Source organism: Numenius arquata, chromosome 6 (assembly GCF_964106895.1).
Source record: "Numenius arquata chromosome 6, bNumArq3.hap1.1, whole genome shotgun sequence".
Lineage (NCBI taxonomy): Eukaryota > Metazoa > Chordata > Aves > Charadriiformes > Scolopacidae > Numenius > Numenius arquata.
This window is the reverse complement of record NC_133581.1, coordinates 6,666,837-6,690,778: the sequence shown is the minus strand read 5'-3', so window position 1 is coordinate 6,690,778 and position 23,942 is coordinate 6,666,837. Positions and strand designations below refer to the sequence as shown.

At 53.6% G+C, this 23,942-nt stretch overlaps 1 protein-coding gene across 1 annotated transcript; it reads left to right on the top strand.

Annotated features, from left to right (window-relative positions):
- Window positions 1–232: 232 nt before the first annotated feature.
- On the top strand, window positions 233–22,600 carry AMN (amnion associated transmembrane protein). Its single transcript, XM_074149736.1, has 12 exons — window positions 233–275; window positions 2,441–2,559; window positions 2,720–2,764; window positions 11,863–11,950; window positions 13,498–13,733; window positions 15,307–15,444; window positions 15,546–15,642; window positions 16,721–16,803; window positions 17,769–17,955; window positions 19,044–19,218; window positions 22,113–22,215; window positions 22,490–22,600. The coding sequence occupies exons 1-12, from the start codon at window positions 233–235 to the stop codon at window positions 22,598–22,600; spliced, it is 1,425 nt and encodes a 474-aa protein (XP_074005837.1).
- The last annotated feature ends 1,342 nt before the right edge of the window (window positions 22,601–23,942 follow it).

Below are 23,942 nucleotides of genomic sequence, written 5' to 3'. Positions count from 1 at the left end.
CAGCAGCTCTACCAGGCTCCTCATGGATGCCAAGAAGTGGGGAGCTCGGGAAAGGAGCTGAGAGCAAAACGCCTTCTGGGACTGAGCTGGTTCATGCTGGGGGAATCCTGCCTCCCGTACTGGTTTACTCCCTTCTCCCCGCAGCCTCCTCCAGGCTGAGCCCATCACGTGCCCCTCAGGAGGGTCCAAGGTCCGGCCAGGCAGGGGCTGTGGAGGCGAGTGCTGCTGCAAGATGAAGCGCTTGTTCTTCCTCCTCGGTGTTCTGCAGCTCCTTGGTGAGTATGCCCAGGGCCCGGCCACCATGGCAAACAGGGGTGACTGCTGGACTGCTTTCCCATTTCGGATGTGCTTTTCGGCAATCCTGGTTTGGAGCAGAGCTGTAGATTCTGTCATTTCTGGTGTATCTGTAACATAAGTGGGAAAAGCCGTTTCCAACCGGACAGAGAGGAGGCAGGGGAATGAGGCCGGGATTAGCGTTTGGTGCCTGCTGCACCTCCGCAGCTCGGGTTTTCCTGCTCTTACTTGAAGCCAGCAGCTCTGCACTGCAGGACACGCTCTGTTGAATATGCATGTTGCTTTGATGTTCAAGGACTGCGCTTCCCTGGAGACAAGGCTGATTAAATAGCGAGCTGATGTTTCCAGGGCTGTGGAGGGTGCCGGAATGCACCAGCGCAGCTGCATGGGGGAAAAGGCTTTGCAAGGGGAGATTAACCTCCACCACCCACAGCCCCTGGCCGGAGGAGATGCTCCCGGTGCCGCTGCAGCTGGGTCAGCAGGCAGAGCCATCCCTGCGGTGTGGTGGGGCAGGAGCTCGTGTGACGCAGCACCTTGGAAGTGAGGGAACGTGTGTGCCATGGGGCCAGCTGAGCCTTTCTGCTGGAGCCTTAATCAGTCCCTTCCCCAGCTTCCCGGGATGGGAGGGACAGAACAACTGGCAATTACCATCTGGGGGCTTTTTCCTTTCTTAAACTCTTTTCGACTCCAAGCCAGCAAGGTGTTTGTGCCCACAGCACTGCAAGCAGCTGGCTGGGTCTGGTTCTCGTTGCTGTTAGGGTCTTTTTCCCTCTCAATGGGTTTTTAAGTAGATATGGGGCAGGGGGCTGTTTGCACTGTCTAAAGGCTCCTTCAGGAGCAGTGGCTGCAGCCTGGTGTGGGGCTGGGGGAGCCCCTCTGCTCCTCACACCTGGTCTCCAGCCCCTGTGCCTACGTTAGGACTTTCATTCTGGTTAAAAATACATCTTTTCCTCTTTGCCTGGACACGGCTATGTACAGCAAATGGTCTCCGCAGAGCCCCTGGCAGAGTCAGAGAATGCAAATGGCGCTCCGAGGTGATCGTTAGGTGCTGATAAAGACTCTGCAGAGCCTACAGAGCACAACCTGCCACATCCCTCCCTGTCATTTGGACTAGCAGGGCCCAGGCCTTCTGCAATGCACCTCCCTCCATCAGCAGAGTCATTCAGACCCTGCTCCCTTCCCAGGCCAGGGGGTTCCCGTGGTCCCTCCTGCCCCCTCTCCACCCGCCCTCCAGCGCCAAGTCCCACTCCACTGCCTGGTCCCCTCCACCACTGCCTTTCTACATATTTTATACTTTTGTGGGGTTTTCCCCTAAAGAAAAGATGATCCACATTAAGAGCAAAGGTTTTCTTCTTTTTCTTTTCTCTTTTCCGTCTCATAACTCACTTGCTCAAAGCCGTTTAATTCAGGCTGCTGGAGATTCATCTTCAGCTGAATGTCCATCTCCTGGCCAAGCCTGGGCAATGTCAGGCTGGGAGGTGTGTGGCTCTGCTGCACTCGTGCAAATGGAGCAGGTCAGAGTGGAAACCCACCTCTGCCATGGCTCGTCCCTGGCCAGCGGGCTCATTGCTGCAGGACCACTGCCATCCCGGCCAGCCCCGTGGGGAAGACCTCTATTTCCCAACCTGCCGGTGCCTCAGGCTGTGGGACAGTGCTGAATTCCCCCTCTCCAGCCCCAAACACATATTTTAGGCTATACATCCCGTAGCAACTGCTCTTTCTCCTCACACCCCGTCCCCATGGTCCTGCCGGCTCTGTGTGCCTGCTCCATACCTACTGGAAACACCAAAGTCAAGGGGTCTCTGTGCGTTTGGTAGTCTGAGTGGCAACAAATGCCACTGCAATGATTGCTTAGATACCAGGTGTATGTTATTCTTGCCCCTTGCCTGCAGGATGTTCCTGCCTTCTTTCTGCCTGCCTTACTCCTGCTCCTACCTGGGTGGGTAAAAGCCATCACCCAGCCAAAAAAATACCCTGTGCCAAGAAGGGCTGTGACTGCTCAGCTGGGAACACGCAGGGGCTGCTTTTGGGTGGAAAATTCTCAAATCTAACCCCAAAAAAGCTGAGCCATCCCACAGCACACCCTGGAGAGGGCTCACAGTTCTTCCCACGACCTGTGTTACACTGGTTTCCCTGCTCCTGCCAGCTGCTGCCACCGCCATGTACAAGCAGTGGATCCCCAACACCAATTTTGAAACCGCCTCCAACTGGGATAAAGGCAGAGTCCCCTGTGCCAGTGACGTGGTTCATTTTGAGAAGAACAAGGTATCAGACATTTCTATTTTATTTTTATTTTTTAATTTGATTTAATGTTTAAATTTTATTTTATTTTATTTTATTTTATTTTTTGCAAAATGCCATCGAGCGCCAAAAAGCCCTTTGGCTGCCGGGGGATAGCATGTTTCTATTTTTGCTTTTCTTACAGGTCATCTCAGTCTTTGTCGGATCTCCCCACGTGCTGACAGACATGGTAAGGCAGCGTGCGGTGGGTCCCAGACAGGGGGTGAAGGCAGGGCTGGTGCCATCCCCCAGTCCCTCTCTCCAGGGACATTTGACATTTTGACCATGGTCCAGCCAGACCGAGGATGCCTCAGCTGGGGCAGGGGATAAGAGTTGCAGTAGTCGGGGTCAAAAAGTCAGTTTCTGGGATTAATTTTATTTCATTAGGGGAGATGGGGCACCCCCAAAGCCACTTTCATTTGGAAGAACCTAATTTTTCCTCTCCAAATGAAGGATAAAACCCTCTCCATGGGACTGAGATCTTGGCAGTAGTTTGCTGAGGAACACTATCCCACGGCATTGCTGATGCGGAGCAGGCACTAGCCCCGGGCAGAGGCTAAGTGAAGCTGACATCAAAATATCTTGAAAGGAAACCAAACCGTTCTGGGAGATCCCAAAATGTTGCTCGAGAAATTTTTCTTTCACGTGCCTTTGGGTTTTATATATTTCTGTGGCATTTTAAGTCTGGATGTGGCAGGATGGTCGCGACACCCTACTGAAATGTGTGTGTTGGGTGAGGTAAGATTGGGGTTCTCACCCCAGAGGAGTTTCTGAGCAACCTGGTGTTCCCCCAGAAGCGTAGTCCTGCCCGGAGAAGGCAGCCATGAAAGTGTGGGGTCTTCATCCCCACGGTTTGGAGTGTCAAATCTAACAGGGAAGAATTAAAAGGCAAAGCAAACCAGCTGCCTCAACACACCAACACAGGACAAGCCACCATTGAGTCCCATCCCAGCGCTGGGACAGCACGGAACGGGCTGGATCCTGTTTGTAAAACCTCCCCCCCTGGACAGAATGAGCTTGTGACCAAATTTTCTCTCTTGGTTTTAGGACAGCTTTGCTCTTTTATCGACCATTAAATCCAGGCAAGCCCTTGAAATTTATGTGGTGTAATTTGTTCAGGCTGTCTATGCCACTAATAGTTTTGATGCTTTAATAACGCCATGCGCCACATTTAATCCCTCTACAAATATTTGGAGGAGTTACTTTATTTATATGGCATTTAAAATATGAATTTTAGAAGGAAAGAACGTACTGGGGAAAGACGTACAAATATAATGTAATAAATGATGTGGAATTTACCCAGAGAAGAAAAGAGCAAAATATCACTCCAATAGATTTTATTTTACTTACAGATGAATGTATAATATTTCTAAAGTACTTTCATCAGAGGCCTGCAAAGTGCATAATTGCAAAGCAGCGTTATTCATGACGGTGCGAGCCTTTCCCAGCTGGTTGCAGGAGAGGGAGGTGCAACACAGCCTTTGCACGACTAACAGCATCCATGGCCGTGCTGCTGCACCCACCGTCCGCCGGCTGCTCGAGTGGACCTTTCCCAGCACGGCTGAGCGACAGGGTCAGGGTGCCGGGGTGGCCCCCGACTCATCCCAATAAAAGGATCCCGTGGTCCTTGAGGGAGCCCCCAGGGACCCTCTGCTGCCCCAGGGTTTCTCCAGGATCCCACTGCTGGCGAGTGGCCACGCTGGCTCCAGGGCTACAGTGAATGTTATAGTCCCACCACCGTGCAGGAGGAGAGGAGGGCTGGGGGAGCCAGCAGGGAGTAAATTTTGGTGGCAGCACTGGCTGTGAGAGCTCGGCTCCATTCCCCTCCGGCTGCCATCTCACCCCTCTGCTGAACCAAGCTGCACCTCCTGTGGGCGACCAAGCTCATCCCAGGCTATAACCCGAACCGCAGCTCCCGCTTTCCTTCTGAGCATCACCGCCCCGACGATTTGCAATGAACTGTCCCAGCAAGTTTTCTAGCATGGTGGTTAATATTTCTTCTTGATTTCAGCACAGCCACCTCCCTGCCGTGTGCTGCCCTGCTCTGTTGTCACCAGGTGACAAGGGGACCGCCAAGATTAGGGATGAAAAAGGAATGCAACCCAGCACCTGAGCCCGTCTGCCACTTGTGGGGATGGCGTGAAATTTGGCAACCGGGTGGTTAGAAAATGAATTGGTCGTGAGGCTTTTTTCAGCGAGGCTGGGCTGCACCTGTTCGGCTGCCGGCCGCGTCGCGCCGGAGCATTAATCACTTAAATCAGCAGGAATACATTAAGCTTTAGAGTCGCCATGGAGATGTGATACAGCCTTTGGTCAAAAAAAAAAGGAGAGCGTTGCTTGCTGTAGTAGCGCAGGAGGAAATTCATGGCCAGGGAAGGGGCTGGGCTCTCATTGACTTTCATGAGGACGGTGCCCGCTGTGGCAGGAGCAGGGAGGATGCTCGATGCCGGTGCTGCGCCGGCAGAGGGACAGCATGAGACCTCCCATCCTGACTCCCCAGCTGAGTGGAGCAAGACCTGGGGTGCCAGGGAGTCCTCTTGTGCCACTATCAGACATAAATATTAATTCTATGTGGTGAGCCCTCCAGCTCCCCTCCCCATCCATCCCATGCAGGAACCAGTTGAGCACTGGAAGCTGCTTTCTTGGGAGGAAGCTGGGGCTGCTGTGGCATGCAGCCTACCCCTTCACTTGGAGGAAACCCATTTATGGTTTTAAAACTGAAAGAGGGGAGATTTAAATTAGATATTAGGAAGAAATTCTTTACTGTGAGGATGGTGTGACACTGGAACAGGTTGCCCAGGGAAGCTGTGGATGCCCCATCCCTGGAAGTGTTCAAGGCCAGGCTGGATGGGGCTTTGAGCAACCTGCTCTAGTGGGAGGTGTCCCTGCCCATGGCAGGGGGTTGGAACTAGATAATCCCTTCCAACTCTAGCCATTCTATGATTCTGTGATTTATCACCCAGCTTGGAGGTTATTTGGTCTGAAGTCTCTAGTGGGTCCCTAATTCAGTCACACACTAAATCCAAATCCAGCTTAAGTATAAGTGACTTTGAAGCACAACCGTTGTGATTAGGTTGGATTTTCTATGGTATTTAGCTACCTAAAATGCAGATCAGTATTTAGCTGACTTCCAGAGGCGCCTGAGGGTAAATCTGCAAAAAAGATGAAGATGGTCAGGTTGGCAGCACCTGACATGGGTGCTCCAGGGCAAGGCAGGCTTTGGCTTTGTCTCCCTGCTGGGGGAGAAGGGCTCCTCTGAGGGGTTTGGACCCTCTGGCTATGGCTGTGTTTCCAAAGGGAGCCAGGCCAGGGCACAGCCGTGGCTGCGAGCCCAGCGTTTGCCCCAATAGCACCAGCCCTGGCGCGGTTTGTGCCCGAGCTGGCCAGCACCGCAGCGCGGGCCAGGGATGGATGATGCCACTTGCTATTTTTGGGGTGGCAGGAGTCAGGTTTAGCCACGTGGGCAGAGCAGCCTCTCTCCAACCCCCATGGTGCCGGGGTCAGGGCAGCGTCCGGGGTTATTTGGCAGCACCAACATCACCTTTCCAGCTCTGCCCCATCACCGAGCCCTGCCACGGTGGTGGAAGCTGCTTTCACCTCCTCCCTGCCTGCCCAGTGAGGGGCTGCAGAAGCTGGGCAAGGGTCGGGAGCGTGCAGGGCACCAGGGTCTAACCAGGGACATCTCGCCCAGCCTTATATTTTTAGCTGCCTAATTGCGAGAGCAGAATGTACTCGGCATTGCTGCAGGATGCTCCCGCTCGGTTCCTGGCAGAGATTGATCTCGAAATGCCAATTGCTCTCCAGGGGCGCCGGCTCTAATGAATTGCCACGGTTTGCGCTCGTCCCAGGCACCGGCGCTCCCTCCCCCCCGCTTCCCAAACAGCAGGGTAACGAGACACCCAGAAAAGGGATTATTTTTCCTTCTCCTGAGATGAAGGTAAAAAAAATTTCACAGGAGTGCGCGTGTGCCAGCACATCATTACAAGCCTGAATCCTCCAGGCTTTTCTCCGGCAGCATTCCTGCTGAAGGCTTTCCCTAGGAAAGGAGTGCGGTAAAACAGCCTTTTACAGTTGCCAACCCGTGTTTATTTGCTCCTTGAAGTCTCGTTTCCAGCAGGAGGAGTTATTAAAGCCTGTGATGAGCTGATGAGCCGAGCGGCTTGCCGACATCCCAGGCTGGAGTGGATGCTGGGGCAGATCTGGCTGTGTGGCAGCTCCGTGCCCCAGCTGCCATCCCTTGCCACAGGGGATGGCTCCCCTGCCTGCACCTCGAGCCACTTTCCAGCTCTCCCTGACCTTGTCTACAGAGGGAAGTGCAGGAAAATGGGCTGAACTAACCTGAAGTAGATTTAGCAAATGGCTTTAAGCCTCTGTGTGCCTTCTGCATCCACAACTCAAGCGTCTTGGGCTGGTTTACCGTAGTGTGCTCCCCAAGGGGCTCCTGATGACCGCTTGTCCCTCCCTGGGACACCTGATTGCTGCACCCTGCTGGGACCTTATTGGCTCCACATCTGGAGGTGTGTGCTGGGGGTCTGCATTCAAGTTAATGGCCTCTTTCGGGCCGTTGCTTTTTGTATCCCCTGGCAGCTTTTATTGGGCTCCACAGGGTGGTTTGGGAGAGGGTGTGCCAGCCAGCATCTGCGCAGGATGGCCAGGAGTTGCCGCTGCTTTGTGGGATGGGCAGGAGCGTGATCTTTTGGGAACCCCATGTGCTGGGCCACCTCTATGCCAGGGGACGCGGTGGCACGGCCAGCTTGGGCAGGTGAAGTGGGGAGCAATGTAAAACACGACGAGCAGAGGCAGCAGGGGAATCAGCTCCTGCATTAATGAGAGCACGGCCGTGCTGCTGCCAGAGGACCGTGCCTTGCAGGAGGGGAGGCAGGGACGCAGGCAGGGGACAGCTGCCAAGCGCCTCCTTAGCTTGCAGGGATGACGCCGAAATGCTGACGTCCCGCTTGTGCTCTGCTCCTTTGCCCATGGCCCTGCCTGTTCCAGGGGGGGCAAAAGCAGAGGGATGAGATACTGCTAGGAGCAGAGGAGGGCTGTGGGCATCTTCTGCCCACCACTGATGGGTCCCTGCCCTGCTCTGTACGGGACCAGCCTGCTCGAGCATAGGTTTCATGGTGGGGGGGAAATATGCACTTCTTGCTTGTTTTCCTTGGGATGCTAAAGTCCCACTCCTCGTGGGAAGGATGTGCCTGGGCAGGAAGCTCTTTGGGCAGCAAGGTCCGAGTCCAGCAGTGGGTCACCCTCCTTGGCTCACCCAGAGCTGTTGGTGTGGCTGTGGGTCACCCTGCCTCGCTGGCTCCTCTTGCAAGACATCTGGAACTGCTGGTGCAGAATCAGGAGCTATGGCTGACCCAGCGGTGGGGTGGCATGTGCAGCTGCCGGGGAGGACACCGGCCCGAGGATGCAGGTGGAGTTTCACCCAGGCAGGAAGGTGAGCGAATGAACCCCTGCTAACGAACCCAAGAACACCTGCAGCGAGTGAGCCCGTGGCGATGCTCCAGAGCCTCTGAAGGGATTCACCTGCGGATGAATCTGGCCCCCTGCCTTTCTGGGGCCGTCAGCCAGCAGCTGGATCCCACCCAAGCACCCGCCCACCCGGCTGTGCTCAGACCCCGCAGCTCCAACGGGCATTGGGAAGACCCCCACCATTCCCACCTGCAGGCAGCAATGGACAGGGGCTGCCTGCCTGCTGCCCTGCCTGCTGTCATCTGCGGGCTGCTACTGCCCCAGTGAAGCAGGACTGGGAGAGGTGATACATAAATCCTTGAGCATTAGCATCTGCTGTGGGTTACAGCACACATCCTCTCCATAGCAGAGAGATAACCCCCTCGCATCCCACCCCAGTGATGTCTTTCAATGGCGTGCCAGCAGTGCCAGCCCAGGAGCTGCCCCCACCCCCCGCTGGATGCCAGGCAAGGGGATGTACCCGAGGGCCACGCACAGCCCCAGTGGCTACCAAGCTGCTCGCTGGTGCACCCATGGGTGCAGCGCTGTGGAGCCCAGCATGCCCGGGCAGTCTCGGCATTGTGCAACGGGGATGGTGGCACCGTCTCACCCGAGAAAAGAATTCAAATGCATTGATGCTGCTAATTAAAAGAAGGCCAAGGGAAGAACCAGCTGCAATGGCAAGCATCACTCACCCAGCTTCAAAGCAGAAGTGCTGCATTTTTTCCTGCGCTGATGGTGGTGACACGCCAGTCACGCTGCTGATGAGAGTCATCGCATGAATTGAGCGGAGCTGGGGTGTGCCAGAGGCCAGTTCAAAGTCACCCACTTCAAAAACCGCCTCTCAGACCTTTGCTATTTTTTCCTTTTGCGTTTCAGAGGTTAGTTTCATTTTCACTTACGCACCGGGGCAGCAGGATTCCTTCTCAGTGGTGCAACGCTGGAGCTGCAAATGTGGTGACTGTGGGTCAAGAGCCACATGGGGTCTTTCCTCTTTTTTTTGCTGACTTGGATGAGAAAAATGATGACTGTGGTTCAGATGTCATTACACTTGATAATGATGACCAAAGAGATGAGTTATTTACTAGTATTGGGGATGGGAAATGACTAATGGGACTCTAAGCTTGCTGTATTAATGGCCCTGGAGTACAGGTTGGCAGGAGCAAGGGAAAGCAGATGAAACTGCCAGCTTTTTTGGCGCTGGTCCTTTGGTACATGTCATTACTCAGTTCAAAATGTACTTGGAAAGTGGCCCAGGCTATATGCAATTTCTATACTAAACTCCGAAATGCAGAATGCCACTGCCCAACCGGAGCCTCCACTTGTCCTCTGCAGTGAGCTGGGATGCTTAACTTAATTTGCCCTTTCTTTTTTCCTAACTTATTTGCAAATTAAAATCCACCGGACAACAGAACCGCTTCTGAAATGCTGCCCAGTGGCATGTATCTCGGAGAGCGCTGGTGGTGGATGGGCAACACATCTGCCTTGGTGGGCAAGGAGCTGTAGCTGCAGGGTCCAGCCTCAGAAATTCCTGCTGTGAAGTAGAAGTGCAGGGCTGTTCTTGCAGGTCATGTTTGTGGAGATGAGGTGCCTCCATCCCCCAGCTCATCCCGTGTTGTGTTGTATTTTAATTCCAGGGCTGGTGCTAACAGCGTTTGAGCAGTCCCAGAGGGTAAGGGAGTCAGCAGCTGGGACACCGTGTGTGCTGTAGGACTCTCATTTCCCTGCCACACTCACACTCACGTGGACAACTTCCTCTGGGCTTGGGAAATCCAGCTAGCCTGGGGTTTTGGCCTTGGTGGTGGAGGGGGATCTCCAGTGGTAGCTGGAGAAGCTGCATCTTCTCCAGGGAGCTCAGAGGCCAGTGTCTCCTGAGCCCTGCAGGTGCGGGTCAGGTTTAGCACAAGGAATTTTCTTCCACCTCTCCCCATGGGCAGGATTGGTGCTGTGCACTGCGGACCCTGCGTCTGCTCCACATCCTATCCAGACCCCCCTCACCTGGGCCACCCAGGCACAGGAGGACACGACCTCGGTTGGTCATTGGACCAGCATTTGTGCATTTCTGTGTGTGTAGCTCTAACCAAGCAAACCCACCTCATTCCCACTCTCCCCAAACATGAGTAGACACAGCTTTTATATCTGCAGCTACAGGGCATGTTGCCGTTTGTATCCTGGCAGACCTTTCAGCCTCTTTCAGTGCTTCAGTATCGGAAAAATTGGCTTTACTCAAGAGTAATAGAAATTCAGAGAACATGATGGTGTGGTTTCCAGTTACGCTTCATGCAGGCTATGGTCTCCTGGAGCAGTGTCCATAGGCAAAGGCCTCTTCCTGAACATTGGGGAGACTCCATACCCTTGCGGCAGATGTTGCCCAAACCTCAGCTATTCACATCATCATTGCCTTTTCTCCAGCCCAACTTATGACATTGCTGGGTCTGAAGCAGATGGTGCACTGCAGGACTCTTCTTGGTGGTAGCCACCCTCTGCTGCCCACATTGGCTTCTCACAGTTCCTGAACCAAGAGGGGGACATGGGTTATGGCCTTCAAAACACTGCCCCACCAAGGCACTAAACTTCTAAACAGCTGCTTACAGCTTGGAGGGTGAGGAGCTTTTGCCCATGTCCACCCCTGCTACAAGGCAGCCCCTGTGTGGGACAGAGCATCCTCAGGCAAGACCGCCCCAAGGACAGAGAGCTATTGCAGCCACCCGCAGCAGTCATTCATAAGTCTTGCTTTCTCTAACCTACATACATATTTAAAGACCAATTAAGTAGATGAAACCTTAAAGTCCCATCTAATGTGCTTCTGCCTGAGCACAGGACCCAGTGCATCGGCATAACACAGTCCTGGAGGGCTTCCAGCTGCTGTCTGGGGAGTGAGGCTAAAACCCTGGATAGGCTGAGTTAAAGGAAAAGATGTCCTTGAACATCACTCCTTGACATGTGAAAATATTGGGGGAAAACCTGATTTTCTCTTTGGCAGTTTATAAATGGAAAATAAGATGGGATGAGTTGAATAACCCATGTGCTGTGAACGAGTTGCCTGACTCAGTTGCTGGCCAAGGCGTGTGCCAGAGTTGGCAGTGTCGGCTGGTGACCCAGGTAGCCACAGCTCTTCACCCAAAGGGCCCCCGTGGCAGAGCTGTGCCTATTGAGGTTTGTTGTCATGCCCTGGAGCAGAAACCTAGCCAGAATGAAGCCAAGCAAGCCTGGTGGCCCTGACTACCTGGTGGTGATGTCCTACCCAGTGGGTACAAGAAGAAGGTCTAGCTATGGCAAGCTGCATTGACTGCTGCTGCATGCTTTCCTTAGCTCTCACTGAGCACAACTTCACTAGCTGACACCTCCCCAAGCACTGTGTGGGCTCCCGAGTTATTTTTTGTGGGGCAAGCGCAGCCCCTGGAGGTGGGAACCCATTAAGCAAGTGGACCTCTGGGCACTTGCAGAGTAAGGTTGGGTTTTTCATGACATACCAATGTATAAAGCCATTCCTGAGCTGCTGGGAGTGGGTGTGCGAGAGGAGGAAGGAGCTGTCGAAGGAGCTTATTTTGCTTTACCCTTGTTCTTGCTTCTCTGAAAGCTTCATGCTTTCCTGTGTTACTGGAAGATAATGTGAAACTGCCTCTCCCCATTGCAGCGTCCCCATCTGTAAAAACAGGAGCTGATACTTTCCCATTAACACAGGGCACGGCGAGGGTAACTCCTAATGACTGTAAAGTGCCTCAGAGACAGCAAGTGTAACAGGCAGCCTAATAATTAGCACTGTTATTTGATTACAAGCCTGGGTGGCTGGCAGCGGGACCGCACAGTAATACTCTGAATCCCTTCGTCTAGTACCTGCCCCTGAACGGAGAATTCGTGCTGGCATCTGGTGCAGGATTTGCAGCTTTCGACGGCAGCTGGGATCCAGGCTGTGACTCAGGTATTTTATGCCCAGACCAGTCAGCCCATTGGCCCCTGACTAATCATGCAAATTCAGCCCCAATGCTTCCACAAAGGTCTTTGCTGTCCCACCTCAGAGCAAAGTGAATCACTCCTCTTTTAATACCTACCTTTTCTTTGATGACCTCCCTCACATCAGATCTTTCTTTCCTGCTAGATCACCTGCCTTCTGAAAAAGTAATTATAGTAGGGAAGCCTTTGAAGTTGTAACAGAGAGGCAAATATTGTTTGTATTTTACCCTGCCTATTAAGCATGTAGCCACATCAAAGCCCTCATTTTCTTTGCCATGGTATTTCTAAAGAAAACTGGTTAGGAATTACACGTTGGCAAGCTGAACCGCAGCCATCGCAGCGAGCTGGCCTTTGGCCCAAAGCACACAGGCATTTCGGCACGAGAGCATCCTTCCCTCCCCTCTTAGCTTCCAGCACAGGTTTGCCATGACTGAGGCAGCAGCTTTGTCTCATCGGTGCCTGCTATTAGCCTGAAAGCTGTTTGCTAGGGAGATGTATTTTGGGATATTTAAGAGCTACCTAGTGCTTTCAGTGGCAAGTAACTTTTTAGTTTGGCCGCAGGAAAGGAGGAGTCCAAGAAGAGCATGTGTGTCTGCACTCTGACCAGTAAAAATAAGATAAAGAAGAGAGAAGAAGTCCAAACAGGTCTGCCTGGAGGAGGAACTGCAGCAACAGGCTCTCCAGAGCCACTCCAAAATCCTTCACCCCCATCATTTTTCCACATTGGGGCTGTTTGCCCCCATTAGGGATGCTCCGGCAGCTGCCTCTGCCTTGCACTTGGCTTTTCCTTCTGACCTTGTGCTGCTCCCCTGAAATCAACAGGCGTTTCTGGGACAAATTTTTCAAATGGATTTTTTTAAAACATGATTTAAAAACGAACGCAAATAATTCAGTCAATAAACGCCCGTTTGATAGCTGAATCGGTAAAAGTTCAGCTGTTGGAGAAGGGTGAGAAGGAAGCAGGGCATCACTGTTTGATGATACTAACTGTAACCAGCAGGGAAACGGTTAATGGTTAAATAATTAATGGTTAAATGGTGTGCTGGTTTTGGGGTTATCCGCTGCAGGGAACAGGGCTGGTCACGTTTCTGCAGGCCTGCCAGGCTACTTGGAAACTGGGACATGAATTATCATACCCATTTTTATCCGGTTTAGCTGACGCTCAGCATTTAGGCTCCACGGCTGTTTTCCTCCCTAACCATAAGGGTGAACTTTTAAAAAAAAATGTGGGATCTGGGGCCAGAAGTCTGCATCCAGAAGTGGGGTCTGGTCTGAGCTGCTGAGACCTCAGCCCTGAGCCCTGGAAATCTTTGTCGAGCCTCTTCTTGGCTCCGGGAGGTGCCTGTGGTGGCCACCCGGGAAGGTGATGCCAGGGCCAGCCCTTTGCTCCCTGCCCACAGGGTGAACTCCTCTGCTTTGGGCCAAGCACTTACTGGTTTTACCAACCCAGAAGCATCCATCAGGGCTGTGGATTTGGATCTGGGTCATGGTCAACCTTTCCTGTTGCTTTTCCAGGTGCAACAGTGAGGTTTGCTGATGCTGAGCATCACGCCTGGTTTGACCCTACGCTGTGGCAGCCTGTCCCCCCCAACAGAGAGCTCGAACTGGGCGGGCGCATCTTTTCCGTGGATGAGGAACGTGTCCCGTGCCACTACGACGATGTTATCTTCCAGCCCGAAACCTCCTTCCGGGTAAACGTCGACTCATCGCAGCGAGTGATTCATCTCCGCAGCATCTCTCTCATGGGCCAGGTAACGTGGGGGTGATGAGAAACCGGCTCGACACCTCCTTGCCACAGCCCTAAAGTAGGTCAGGAGAGGAAGGACCAGCCAGGGGTGGAGGAGCGGTGCTGCGTGGGGAGAACGGGGCACTCCCACGGTGCTGCATCTTCATGGGATGCTGGTGCTGCTGCGGATGGTCTCGATGACTCTTTTCCTCTACCAGTTTTTTATTGTCTCCCTTCCTGCGGCGTGGGAGCACAGGCCATCTCACTGTTCACATTAAAAAAGGAGGCCAATGTGCACGGGTCAAGCTGCCAGAAAATGGCATCTTCTCCAGCACCCCGGGTCTGCCCCTTTCGCAGGCACGTGTCTGCAACCGTGCTGCTCAGGGACCCTCTGGGGACACCTCCCTCCCGTCCCCGACCTTAACACAGCCTGTGGCCCAGCGATCGTCTCCCAGCTTTGCTTTGGTACTGCTTTTTAATTGATTGGAGGGATAATTATAGAAACGCTGGCAGCCTGCTGTGCTTCAGCACGGGAATCAGGCACACAACGAGCCCTGTCCCTCGCCGGTCGGAGGAGTGAAAGATCACAGGCATTGCAGCGGTAAACACAGGCTCCTTCCAGGAGTGGGAAATGCGGCAGACATTTCATAAGTTATTTATTATTTCTACTGCTGCGCTGCCTGGGATCTGCCATTTTGGGGCCAGGCATTAGGTAACTGCTTTTTAAGTAATAACCTCAGTCTTTGTCCAGGCGAGTCCGGACAAGGTAGGACCCCGATGGAGCTCACCTAGGACACACGTAGCTGCAGGGACGCAGAAGTGGGTGGTGCTGGATGCTTGGTGTGATGCTGGTCCCACTGATGCCTGGGGACCACCCCACTACATCACTCCCCCTGCCAAATCTACCCCCCCAGGGACTGCAACTGGCTGTGCCCTGGGGTGGAGGCTGCTGCTGAGTGATGAGATGGAAAGAAAAGGTGCTTTTTATTTCTGTGATTATAGTGTATTTCCTAAAAACTGACCTTATAAGATACTTTGCCCCTTTGAAGACAGTCTGCTCCTTGCTCTATGTGGCGTATTTTCACCCCAGGGCCTGAGAAATCCTTCTGCTGTGCCAGGGCATGGAGAAGCCTCCCATGGAAGGCAGCAGGCGAGGGACTTACCATCAGCTTGGCAGGACAAGGCTGGTCAGTCCAGTTCAGCCTTTGCTAATGCTGAACCCATTGAAACACTTCCTAGATTGAAGGAAAACACCTTAGATCCAGCCCCTTCTTCCTGTACTTAAAAGCTGATAAATTGAATTATCTGGTCCAGAAGAAAGAAGGAAAACAAAAAGAAAAATATCCCAGACAACTCATGTTTTATTTGTGGTCCTTTTTCGGGAGGGGTTTAAATTAGAAAGGGCTTTTCTTATGGCCCCGTGGAAAAGCAGGGGGCAGGAAAAGTAGTGGCAGGATTTTCATGATGCACTCACTGCCTGCGGTGGGGCTGGCCCCAGACATGGCACTGGGCACCCAGGTGGCATGGCTGGGTGCCCAGGGACAGCACTGGGACCCGGCTGGGGATACTCACCCGCTTTGCTGCTCTCCCCCACGCAGGAGTTCAGCAGCCCCGAGGCCTGGGCCGGGTACCTGGGAGGTCCCTCCGCTCTGCTGCAGTTTCACGGCAATGGCACCCTGCAGGTGACGGGCACCGGCTGCCCCGACAAGTCCGGCTGTGCCTGCGGGAATGCCCCGGTGAGTCCTCCCCATTGCAATTTAGGGGGTTTCCATTGCAATTTTGGGGGCGGGAGGATGAGGGAGGGATGAGGGACTAACGCTGCCCTGCTCTTCTTTAGGATGGCCACCGCATCTGCGCGGCCCTGGGGAGGCAGTGCCCAGCGCTGACATGCCGGAGCCCTCTGCAGCCCCTCGGCCACTGCTGCGAGGTCTGCGGTGAGTGAGGGGCATGGCCCCATTCCTCCCCCTGCCACGTCGGCTGCCCCAGCCCCTTTCCCCTGGCTCCATGGGAAAAGCTGGGTGCAGGGGGTGCTGCTGGTTGTGGGGTGAAGTTTTGCTGTATCACTGCTCCCACGGGTCCTATCCGCGGGTCCCATCCACATCCCACATGTCACCCTACCAGGACATCACTCTGAAACATCAGCCTAGCTTTTGGGATCCTGTTCTGAGTTGCAGCCCTTTGTCCCTGCCTCTGGTTTATCCTGTCAGGATGTCACATCTCGTCAAGCTAATAGGGCTCTGCTGAGTTTATGCAGGGGAAAACACTCAGAGGAAATGCACCTTTTTCACCGTAATGTCAGCTTTCCAACAGCAAGTTCGTTTCATTTCATTTAAAATAAAAAACATGCAGTTTGACAGCATTCCCTCTGCAATGGGTGCTTCTCCATTAATTTACCCTGAAGGTTTGTTAGGGGGAATTTTTCATGCACAATTGTACCTGGATATTTGGTATATCACATTTGATATATCATACCAAATTCATTATTTTGGTATGTTTCTCTGACGTGTTCCTGAAAGCAGAGACTCTTAAAGCCTTTAGGACAATTCAAAATTTAAAAAAATGCTTACTTGCATTTTTCCCAAGGAAGATACTTGACCCAATGACTGCAGTGCAGCAGTACAGGGAGCGCAGGTGACCCTCCCTTGACAGCTTCCCTCCAAAGCCAGGGCAGTGTTGCTGAATCGCAGCCTTGCAGCCCTGAAACCAGGTACAGGCAGAGCTTCCCAGAGGGACACGTGGGAGAGAACTTTCCAGGGAAAGCTTCTCTCTGGAATACGGTGGAAACCAAAGGCCTTTCATCAAAGCCAGTTGACAAAAAGATCGGCAAGGGAGGAGGACGTTTCTTGGGATAGCGCTGCTCAGGCAGGGCTGTGGAGCCACCTCTCCAGATCAGTTGCATGGAGGTACTGGAAGGTTCCCAGTGCCTTTTGCGGCAGTCGGAGCTGTGCTGCCACAGCAGCTTTCTGCCTGGGCTTGGTGAAAATGTTATGTCTGTCTGTTTTTGGGCTGCAGGAGCCACCATTAACCTGGATTTCACTCCTGAGTTTGACCTGCAGAAGTACCGGGACAGACTGGTCCAAGCCTTGCTGAGCCAGGTACATCAACCCCTTGGACTGGGAGGGTCTAATGAAATCACAAGGCATGTCTGCCAGTGACTCAACGCTGGTGGGGCTGTCTGGAGGGGTACGCAGTCCCAGCAAAACAGGGGGTTCAGCCTTGCTCCCCACCACCCCGCAGGGTTTACCCCCCACATTTGGCCTCTTGGATGTGCCAGCTTGCCATGGGGCTGGCACAGCCTCCCTTGCTCCCCACCACGGTCATGCTGCCCCTCTCAACATGGGGCAGGACCAGCTGCTGGCGTGCCGATGGGGAAGGATGTCGGGGGGACTTGCTGGAAACCCTGGTCTAGAAAACACAGGAGGTCAGCCAGGAGGTCAGGTCAGGCTGGGATCATGCAAACCTGCTGCAGCGCATCCTGTGGGCTCTGGAAGACCATTCCCGGTGCCAGGTTGCTTTTGATTCCCCAGTAGGCAAGCACTAGGTAGGTAACCAGCACTGATCATCACTCAGATGCATCCTCTATAAGGTATCACTCCATGCTGCTGCTTGTCAGACACAGTGTGACATCCCTCCTCCTGGCTGGGAGCTGCCGGGGTGGGGGAGGCGTGCTCTGAGTTACACCAGGAGGATCGATATCAAAATATTGCTCTATTGATCCCGAGCCAAAAGCCTGCTGCCTGTCCTCCTTACAGCTGCACACATCTTAATACAGTGTTTAATGGGTGTGCTACATGAAATTGCTTTCTTGGCATGCTTGGTTCCGTGGGAGGACACTGTGTGCTGGGTGCTGGTCACAGCTTCGAAGGGAGAGGAGATATGAACCTCTCATTTGGGAAACCCAATGGCACTGTGGTAACAGGGATGGCAGCTCTGTGATGAGACTCACATGAAGATTTATAGGTGGGCCTTGCTGGTGCATCCATCGTGGCTGTCTGTAGAGGTGACTAATTTCTTCCTACCGCTCTCATGGGCTTCATGTATTGCCTTGTGTTTTGAAAAGCCCAAGTACGCCGGCGTGCGGATGGCCATATCCAAGGTGCACAAAGCACGGACCTTCCTGGGAATCATACCCCAAAGCTCCACTCCCCTCATCCAAATCGTGCTGATCGATGACGAGGTGGGAGCACAGACCGGCACCGCTGCGGAGCAGCTGGCTGCAGACATCATGGAGGACATAGCACAGCACGGTAACACCAGCGTCCTCCTCAGCGGGTCCCCCACATGTGCACCTAAAGCCACAACTCTCCAGAGTTTCTTGTCCCCCACCAGCAGGCCACTTGGCAGCCTCACAACCCTGCTCTTTCATCAGGGAATGACATGGGAATTAAGTGGCAGCTTGGTTGAAGCTCCTTGAGTTGAAGGTCCTTGTCCTCGTCAGTCTGGTCCAGCACACCACTAATCCTTCCTCACACACATAACTGCACTTCTAATGATTTCAATAGTGAACTTTTCTTACCCAGAAGTTTAATTTCGCTTATGCAGAGGTTTTACCATTTTGATTGTAGTAGGACAGCGGTGTGGGTAGAACAGAACTGCAGGATCAGAATTATCAGCATTGGCAGACACCTCTGGAGACCATCTTCCTCCCCTGCCCCAGAGATCAGGTTGCCCAGGGCTGTGTCCATTTGGGCTTTGAATCTCTCCAAGGATGGAAACGCCACAACCTCTCTGGGCAACCTGTCCCCATATTTGACCAGCTTTGCAGTAAAACAGTTTTTTCCTTATGTTGAAGTGGAATTTACCCTATTTTAGTTTTTGCCCATTGCCTCTTGCCCTGTCACAAGGCTCTGCTGAAAAGAGCCTGGCTCAGCACTTCAGCTGTGTATCACCAAGGCAGAGCAGAGGGGAAGGGTCACCTGCCTTCACCCGTTGGCAACTCTCCTCCTCATGCAGCCCAGGATACTGTTGTCCTTCCATGCCATGTCTGGCCAAGGTCAGCTTGGTGCCCACCAGGAGTCCCAGGTCCCTCTCTGCAGAGCTGCTTCCCAGCCAGAACGCTGCGTGTGGAGGCAGCCATGTAAGCTGGCAGATGATGATGAGCACGTAGGACACAGCCAGGGGATCTGGTGGTTGTTGTATGGGTAGCAGAGTAGTTGGGTCCACCCAGGTGTGTATCTCAACCCCCATCCCCAAGGAAAGGTGATTAACCAGGTGAGCAGTGCCAGACCCAACTGCAGGCTCTCTCTGCCCTGCGCGTCCGTTGGGGTGGTGTGGGGGGGTGCGGGCATGTTTCCCAGTCCGGTCCTCACCCCTATGTCTTCCTGCCCTTTCCCAGGTGAAGCACTTGGCATTTCAAGTGGCAAAATGGAGGTGGCCACTGGCAGCACTTTCAGCGGGCAAGTGGGAAGCCATGCAATGAGCAGGATCACAGCGGGGACGATCTCGGGGCTGCTCTTCGGTCTCCTCTTGCTTGGAGGGATCTTCTTTCTCTACAGAAAGGGAAAACTAAGGTAAGGATGAGGCTTTTGCTGTACCATGTTGCCAGGCTTCTCCTGCCTGGGGGCAGCTATAATCCCAAGGCTGTCCTGCCAGCCAGCCTGGTGGCATGGAGACACGCAGAGCTGCCGAGAGCTCCCATGGTGGTGGGCATGGCCAGGCAGTCTTCTCTACCCAATGTTACTAGTTCATAGCATCACAGAATGGTTTGGGTTGGAAGGGACCTTTCAACATCATCTAGTCCACCCCTCCCTGCCATGGGCCGGGACATTTTCCACTAGACCAGGTTACTCAAAGCCCTATCCAGCCCAGCCTTGAACACTTCCAAGAATGGGGCAGCCACAACGTTCCTGGGCAACCTGCTACAGTGTCTCACCACGCTCATACTAAAGAATTTTTTCCTTATATTTAATTTAAATCTACCCTCTTTTAGTTTAAACCCATTGCCCTCATTGGTCGTCACAGTTTGTTGAAGGTGGAGTGGCTGAAGAATCACAGACTCACCCAATGATATGGAAGGAACCTCTGGAGATCATCTAGTCCAACCCCTCTGCCAGAGCAGGTCCACCCAGAGCAGGTTGCACTGCAATGTGTCCAGGCGGGTTTTGAATGTCTCCAGAGACAGAGACTCCACCACCTCTCTGGGCAGCCTGTTCCCATGCTCTGCCGCCCTCACAGGAAAGAAGTTCCTCCTCATGTTTAGATAGAACTTCCTACATTCAAGTTTGTGCCCATTGCCCCTTGTCCTGTCACTGGGCACCACCGAAAAAAGACTGGCCCCATCCTTTTGACACTCAGCCTTCAAGTATTTATAAGCACTGATAGGATCCCCCCTCAGTCTTACCTTCTCCAGACTAAAAAGACCCAAGTCTCTCAGCCTTTCCTCATCAGAGAGATGTTCTAGTCCTCTCGTCATTTTTGTAGCCCTTTGCTGTACCCTCTCCAGCAGTTCCCTGTCCTTCTTGAACCAGGAAGCCCAGAACTGGACACAGTGCTCCAGATGTGGCCTCACCAGGGCAGAGCAGAGGGGGAGGATGACCTCCCTTGACCTGCTGGCCACACTTCTCTACTCTTGGACTGGTACTTGGCTGGAAGGACTTGCTTCTTGGTGCCATGTGGCATGATGTGCTCTGGTGGGAGTGGGGCTGCTGTGGCTCGGTTGGAACTCTGCACAGCCTGGTCGTGCTGCCTGGGGACATCTCCTGTTCCTTGGAACTGTTAATTTGTAGTCCTGCTGGGGGATGGAGGACTGAAACTGCCAGCTGCTAAATAGACTTGCATCAAAATAATTCAAAGCATTCATCCCACAGCTTTGTAGCCATGGAAGGGAGTGACAGCATCCAGAAGCAAACATAGTTTCTGGTGCATTGGTTGCTCACACTGTGTGGAGAATGGTGTGCAGGTCCCAAGGGAGGGACGGTGGGATGCGTGGCACCTGACCTCAATGCATCTGGGAGCTGGTCAGAAATACCCCTCTCCATCACCTTTTCCCCTCACAGCTTGGAGACAGGCTCCAGCAGTGAATAGGGCATCCCGGCAGCACCCACAGCAAGCGTTTGGGGCACCCACCTCTGCTCCTCGGTCATGCACCCCCCTTCACGCAGGGCCCTGCCTCTCCCAAGAAGGATTTTGCAGGGTTTATTGGCAGATGTCTCTGTGGGGCTGCCCACTGAGCTGCTATGGCTTGTGCCCCCTACTTGACCACGGGAATTGCTTTAACTTGTGTGTGCAAGGTGCGTTGGTGTCTGCCAGGGCATCCTGGCCATGTTGCAGGCTCACAAGTCAGGTTGTTTCTTCCCTGCTGGGTCCTCCACTGGGGTTTTTTCGCCGTGCAGCCGCGGCCACAGCCAGGGATGCTTGCCCTGCTGCTCGGCACGTGCTGACATGACATTTCCTAGCAATAAACCCACGCCTTCATTTAATTTCTAAATAAAACTCCCAGTCCCATAATTGCTACTTGATGATTTATCTTCCACTGACACTTCTTTGGACGCTGGACAGGCCTTTGAAACCGGCCCTGTCAGCAGCGGGAGGGAAGTTTGTGTAGCTACAGGAGACAGAGCTGAACCCAAGCCCAGGCCACGTCCCCAGCCGACCTGCTCCTGCTGCGTGTCCCTGGGTGGCTCTGGGGCAGGTGCCCTTTCAGGCAGTGCTGCTGAGCATTGAGGAGGTGTCTGACACCAGCAGGGATGCTGCAAATTAAGCAGGAGGCTCTGGGAGCCTGCAAACAGAGTCTGCCTCCATGCAGCGGCGCCGTTCTGACCACCAACAAACCAGGGAATTTAGCTTGTTTCCACCAAAAAGGGCCTGGCACAGCCTCCCTGCAGATAGGGCAGCTCCTCCGGTTGCACATATAGAGCCTGTGGTCACGGTGTTTAAGTTTGGTGGGCTCTCAGCACCTGGGGTGACATGTGTGGACCTGCTGCTGAACCCACCCGTGCCAGGTGCCTGGTGCAGGGGATGATGCTTGGTGGCTGGGACCCTTAGGATAAGAGTAATGAAGAAAATAATAAAAGTAGTGATGGTGATTAAGATGATAAAATGATAACATGATAAAAGTAATGGTAAAAGTAATTAGTGCTTGTTGAGATTGCAGTGGGAACAGGTGTCAGCTCTGTGGCAATTCATTTTAGGCCACGGGGGGGAGAGCAATGGCTCTGAAGTGAAGCCTGTGCTAGGATCATCTACATCTGACAAACTCTTCCCTCCAGGATGCAGGTCCCAGCCCTCCAGGCTGAATGGTTTCTGCAGCTTTTCCCTGAGAAAGGGTACAAACATCCCCTTTCAAAGACAGCCTGAAACTTTGCCCCTGTATTTTCTCATCCACCTCTTGAAGATGCAGGGTTTTGGTTGGGGGACCTTCTGGGATGGGTGGGATATGGTGGGTGATGCCCAGGTCTTTTCCCAGGCTGCCCGTCCTGCGCCATCCCTCTCTCTGGAACAGAATGGAGGACCCAGTGTCCCCTGAGCCAGCCAGTGACAAAGGCTTCGACAACCCCATGTTCGACGTGGTGAGTTGCCAATGCCCAGGGACATGGGGATGCTTGGGGACATGGGAAGGAGGTGGCAGGGCCCCAGCCAGGACCCTTTTTCTTGGTGGTGGAAGTGCAGCGCACCCGGCAGGGCGCCTTCTTTCCCCAGGCCAGGAGTGGGTTGTGGGAGAGTCCCATCCTCCCATGGGTCACCAGCTCCTCGGCTGCCGTAGGGTCTCTGTGCTGGGTAGGTTTTGCCAAGGGTTTTGCTTCCCTCCCCCATTGGTTGCTTTTCCCTCCCTCGCCACTGCAGGAGCCACCAAGTGCTGTCCCTGGAGAGGAGATGACGCAGGAGATAGCTACCAAAGACCATCAGGTCTTCTACCTCAACCCTCTGTACGATGCAAGCGAGACAGAGACCTGACAGCGTGGCCTCATTCTGGGGGGCAGCCACCACCTCCCTGGGGACACTGCCACCTCTCCAGCCCTCACAGCCCCTCACGTCATTCCTGGTGGGCTCTAAAACACAAGCACAAGGATCCCACCTGAATAAAAGTTTCCACACAGTGAAGGTAACCACAGCAAACCTTCTCCGTTAGGGCTCAGCCACACAGGCACAGTCTCCCCTGGTGTTGCTTCGGGGTTTTAAACTGTATTTTGTAGGTCTAAATCCTTTTTAGACAGTTCAGCATTGAGATGTGGGTCTCAGGTGATACCTGGGGAAAGCTGGGGTCTAATTGAGCAGCCCGCTCTTCAGCCAACACCGTGCTGGATTTGCCCAGGGCACGCAGCAGGTCGAAGGACACACCCCTGGATGCGTGATGGAAATTCAGCACTTAAATCAACTTCAAAATGTGGCCCCAAGCCTCCAGAGCTTGGACCCGTTAGCTGGGTTTGAAAGAAAACCATTTTGCTTTCCGGCAGTGTGCTTGGTGCTGGGGGATCTCTGCCCAGGGTCCCCTGTTCCTCCTCTCTGTCCTGGGAAAACATTTCCCTCCCTTTTCCCTCTGCTGAGCTTGCTCCTTCTCCCCGTGCCCGGGCTGATGGTTATATGACCCTCTTGGACCTACACGGGCATTTATCACGTTATTCCCCAAGGCGGTGCAAGGGGAAAGAGGTTTGGTGCCAGTGTCCCCAGGCAGGGACCCGATGGCTGGGGACAGTCGCTCTGGCCTGTCTCAAACGACGGTCGGGGCTGCGGTGGCACGGAGGTGCCTCGTTAGCGGCAGTGTGTGCGGCCTGGCGAGTGTCAAATACCCTCAGCTGCCCACAATGTCAGGCAGTGCTTCATTACAGGAGCAGGTCTGATGGGTGAGGCTGAAATTATGGAGATGTATGCAAATTTATGCAAATTTACGCTCTGCTGGGTTTTCAGTAGGGCTTGTTGGCATATTCCATAAGGAAGCAGCTATTTTAAGTTTATTATATTTTGTTCTAGTCTCTGGAAGACATAATCCCTTCTCAAAGGCCTGGGAATTCATCATTAGGTGCATCAGAGCCCTGACGAAGGATGATGGGCAGCACGTGGTGACGAGACTGGCCCCCTGCCCACAGAGACACCCCCAGCCACGGGCAGTGCAAGCAGGCAGGGCATAAAACACGAGCCGGGCAGGGCAGAAGGCCACCTCCAGGTCCTGGTTGTCACCATTGCATCGTGAGCCAGGGGCACAGGGTCGAGATTTCACCCTACACATCGCTCCTGAGGGCGCCCCTCCAGCAGTACTGGGATGGAAAGCAACCATCCTGGGCAGGAGCTTCTGCTGTGG

Bases quoted from the DNA above. Each gene is read 5' to 3' on its own strand.
- AMN (XM_074149736.1), top strand. From the start codon at position 233: ATGAAGCGCTTGTTCTTCCTCCTCGGTGTTCTGCAGCTCCTTG. The intron at 2,560-2,719 runs GTATCAGACATT...CTTTTCTTACAG, and splicing joins TTCATTTTGAGAAGAACAAG to GTCATCTCAGTCTTTGTCGG. The intron at 17,956-19,043 runs GTAACACCAGCG...GCCCTTTCCCAG, and splicing joins GGAGGACATAGCACAGCACG to GTGAAGCACTTGGCATTTCA.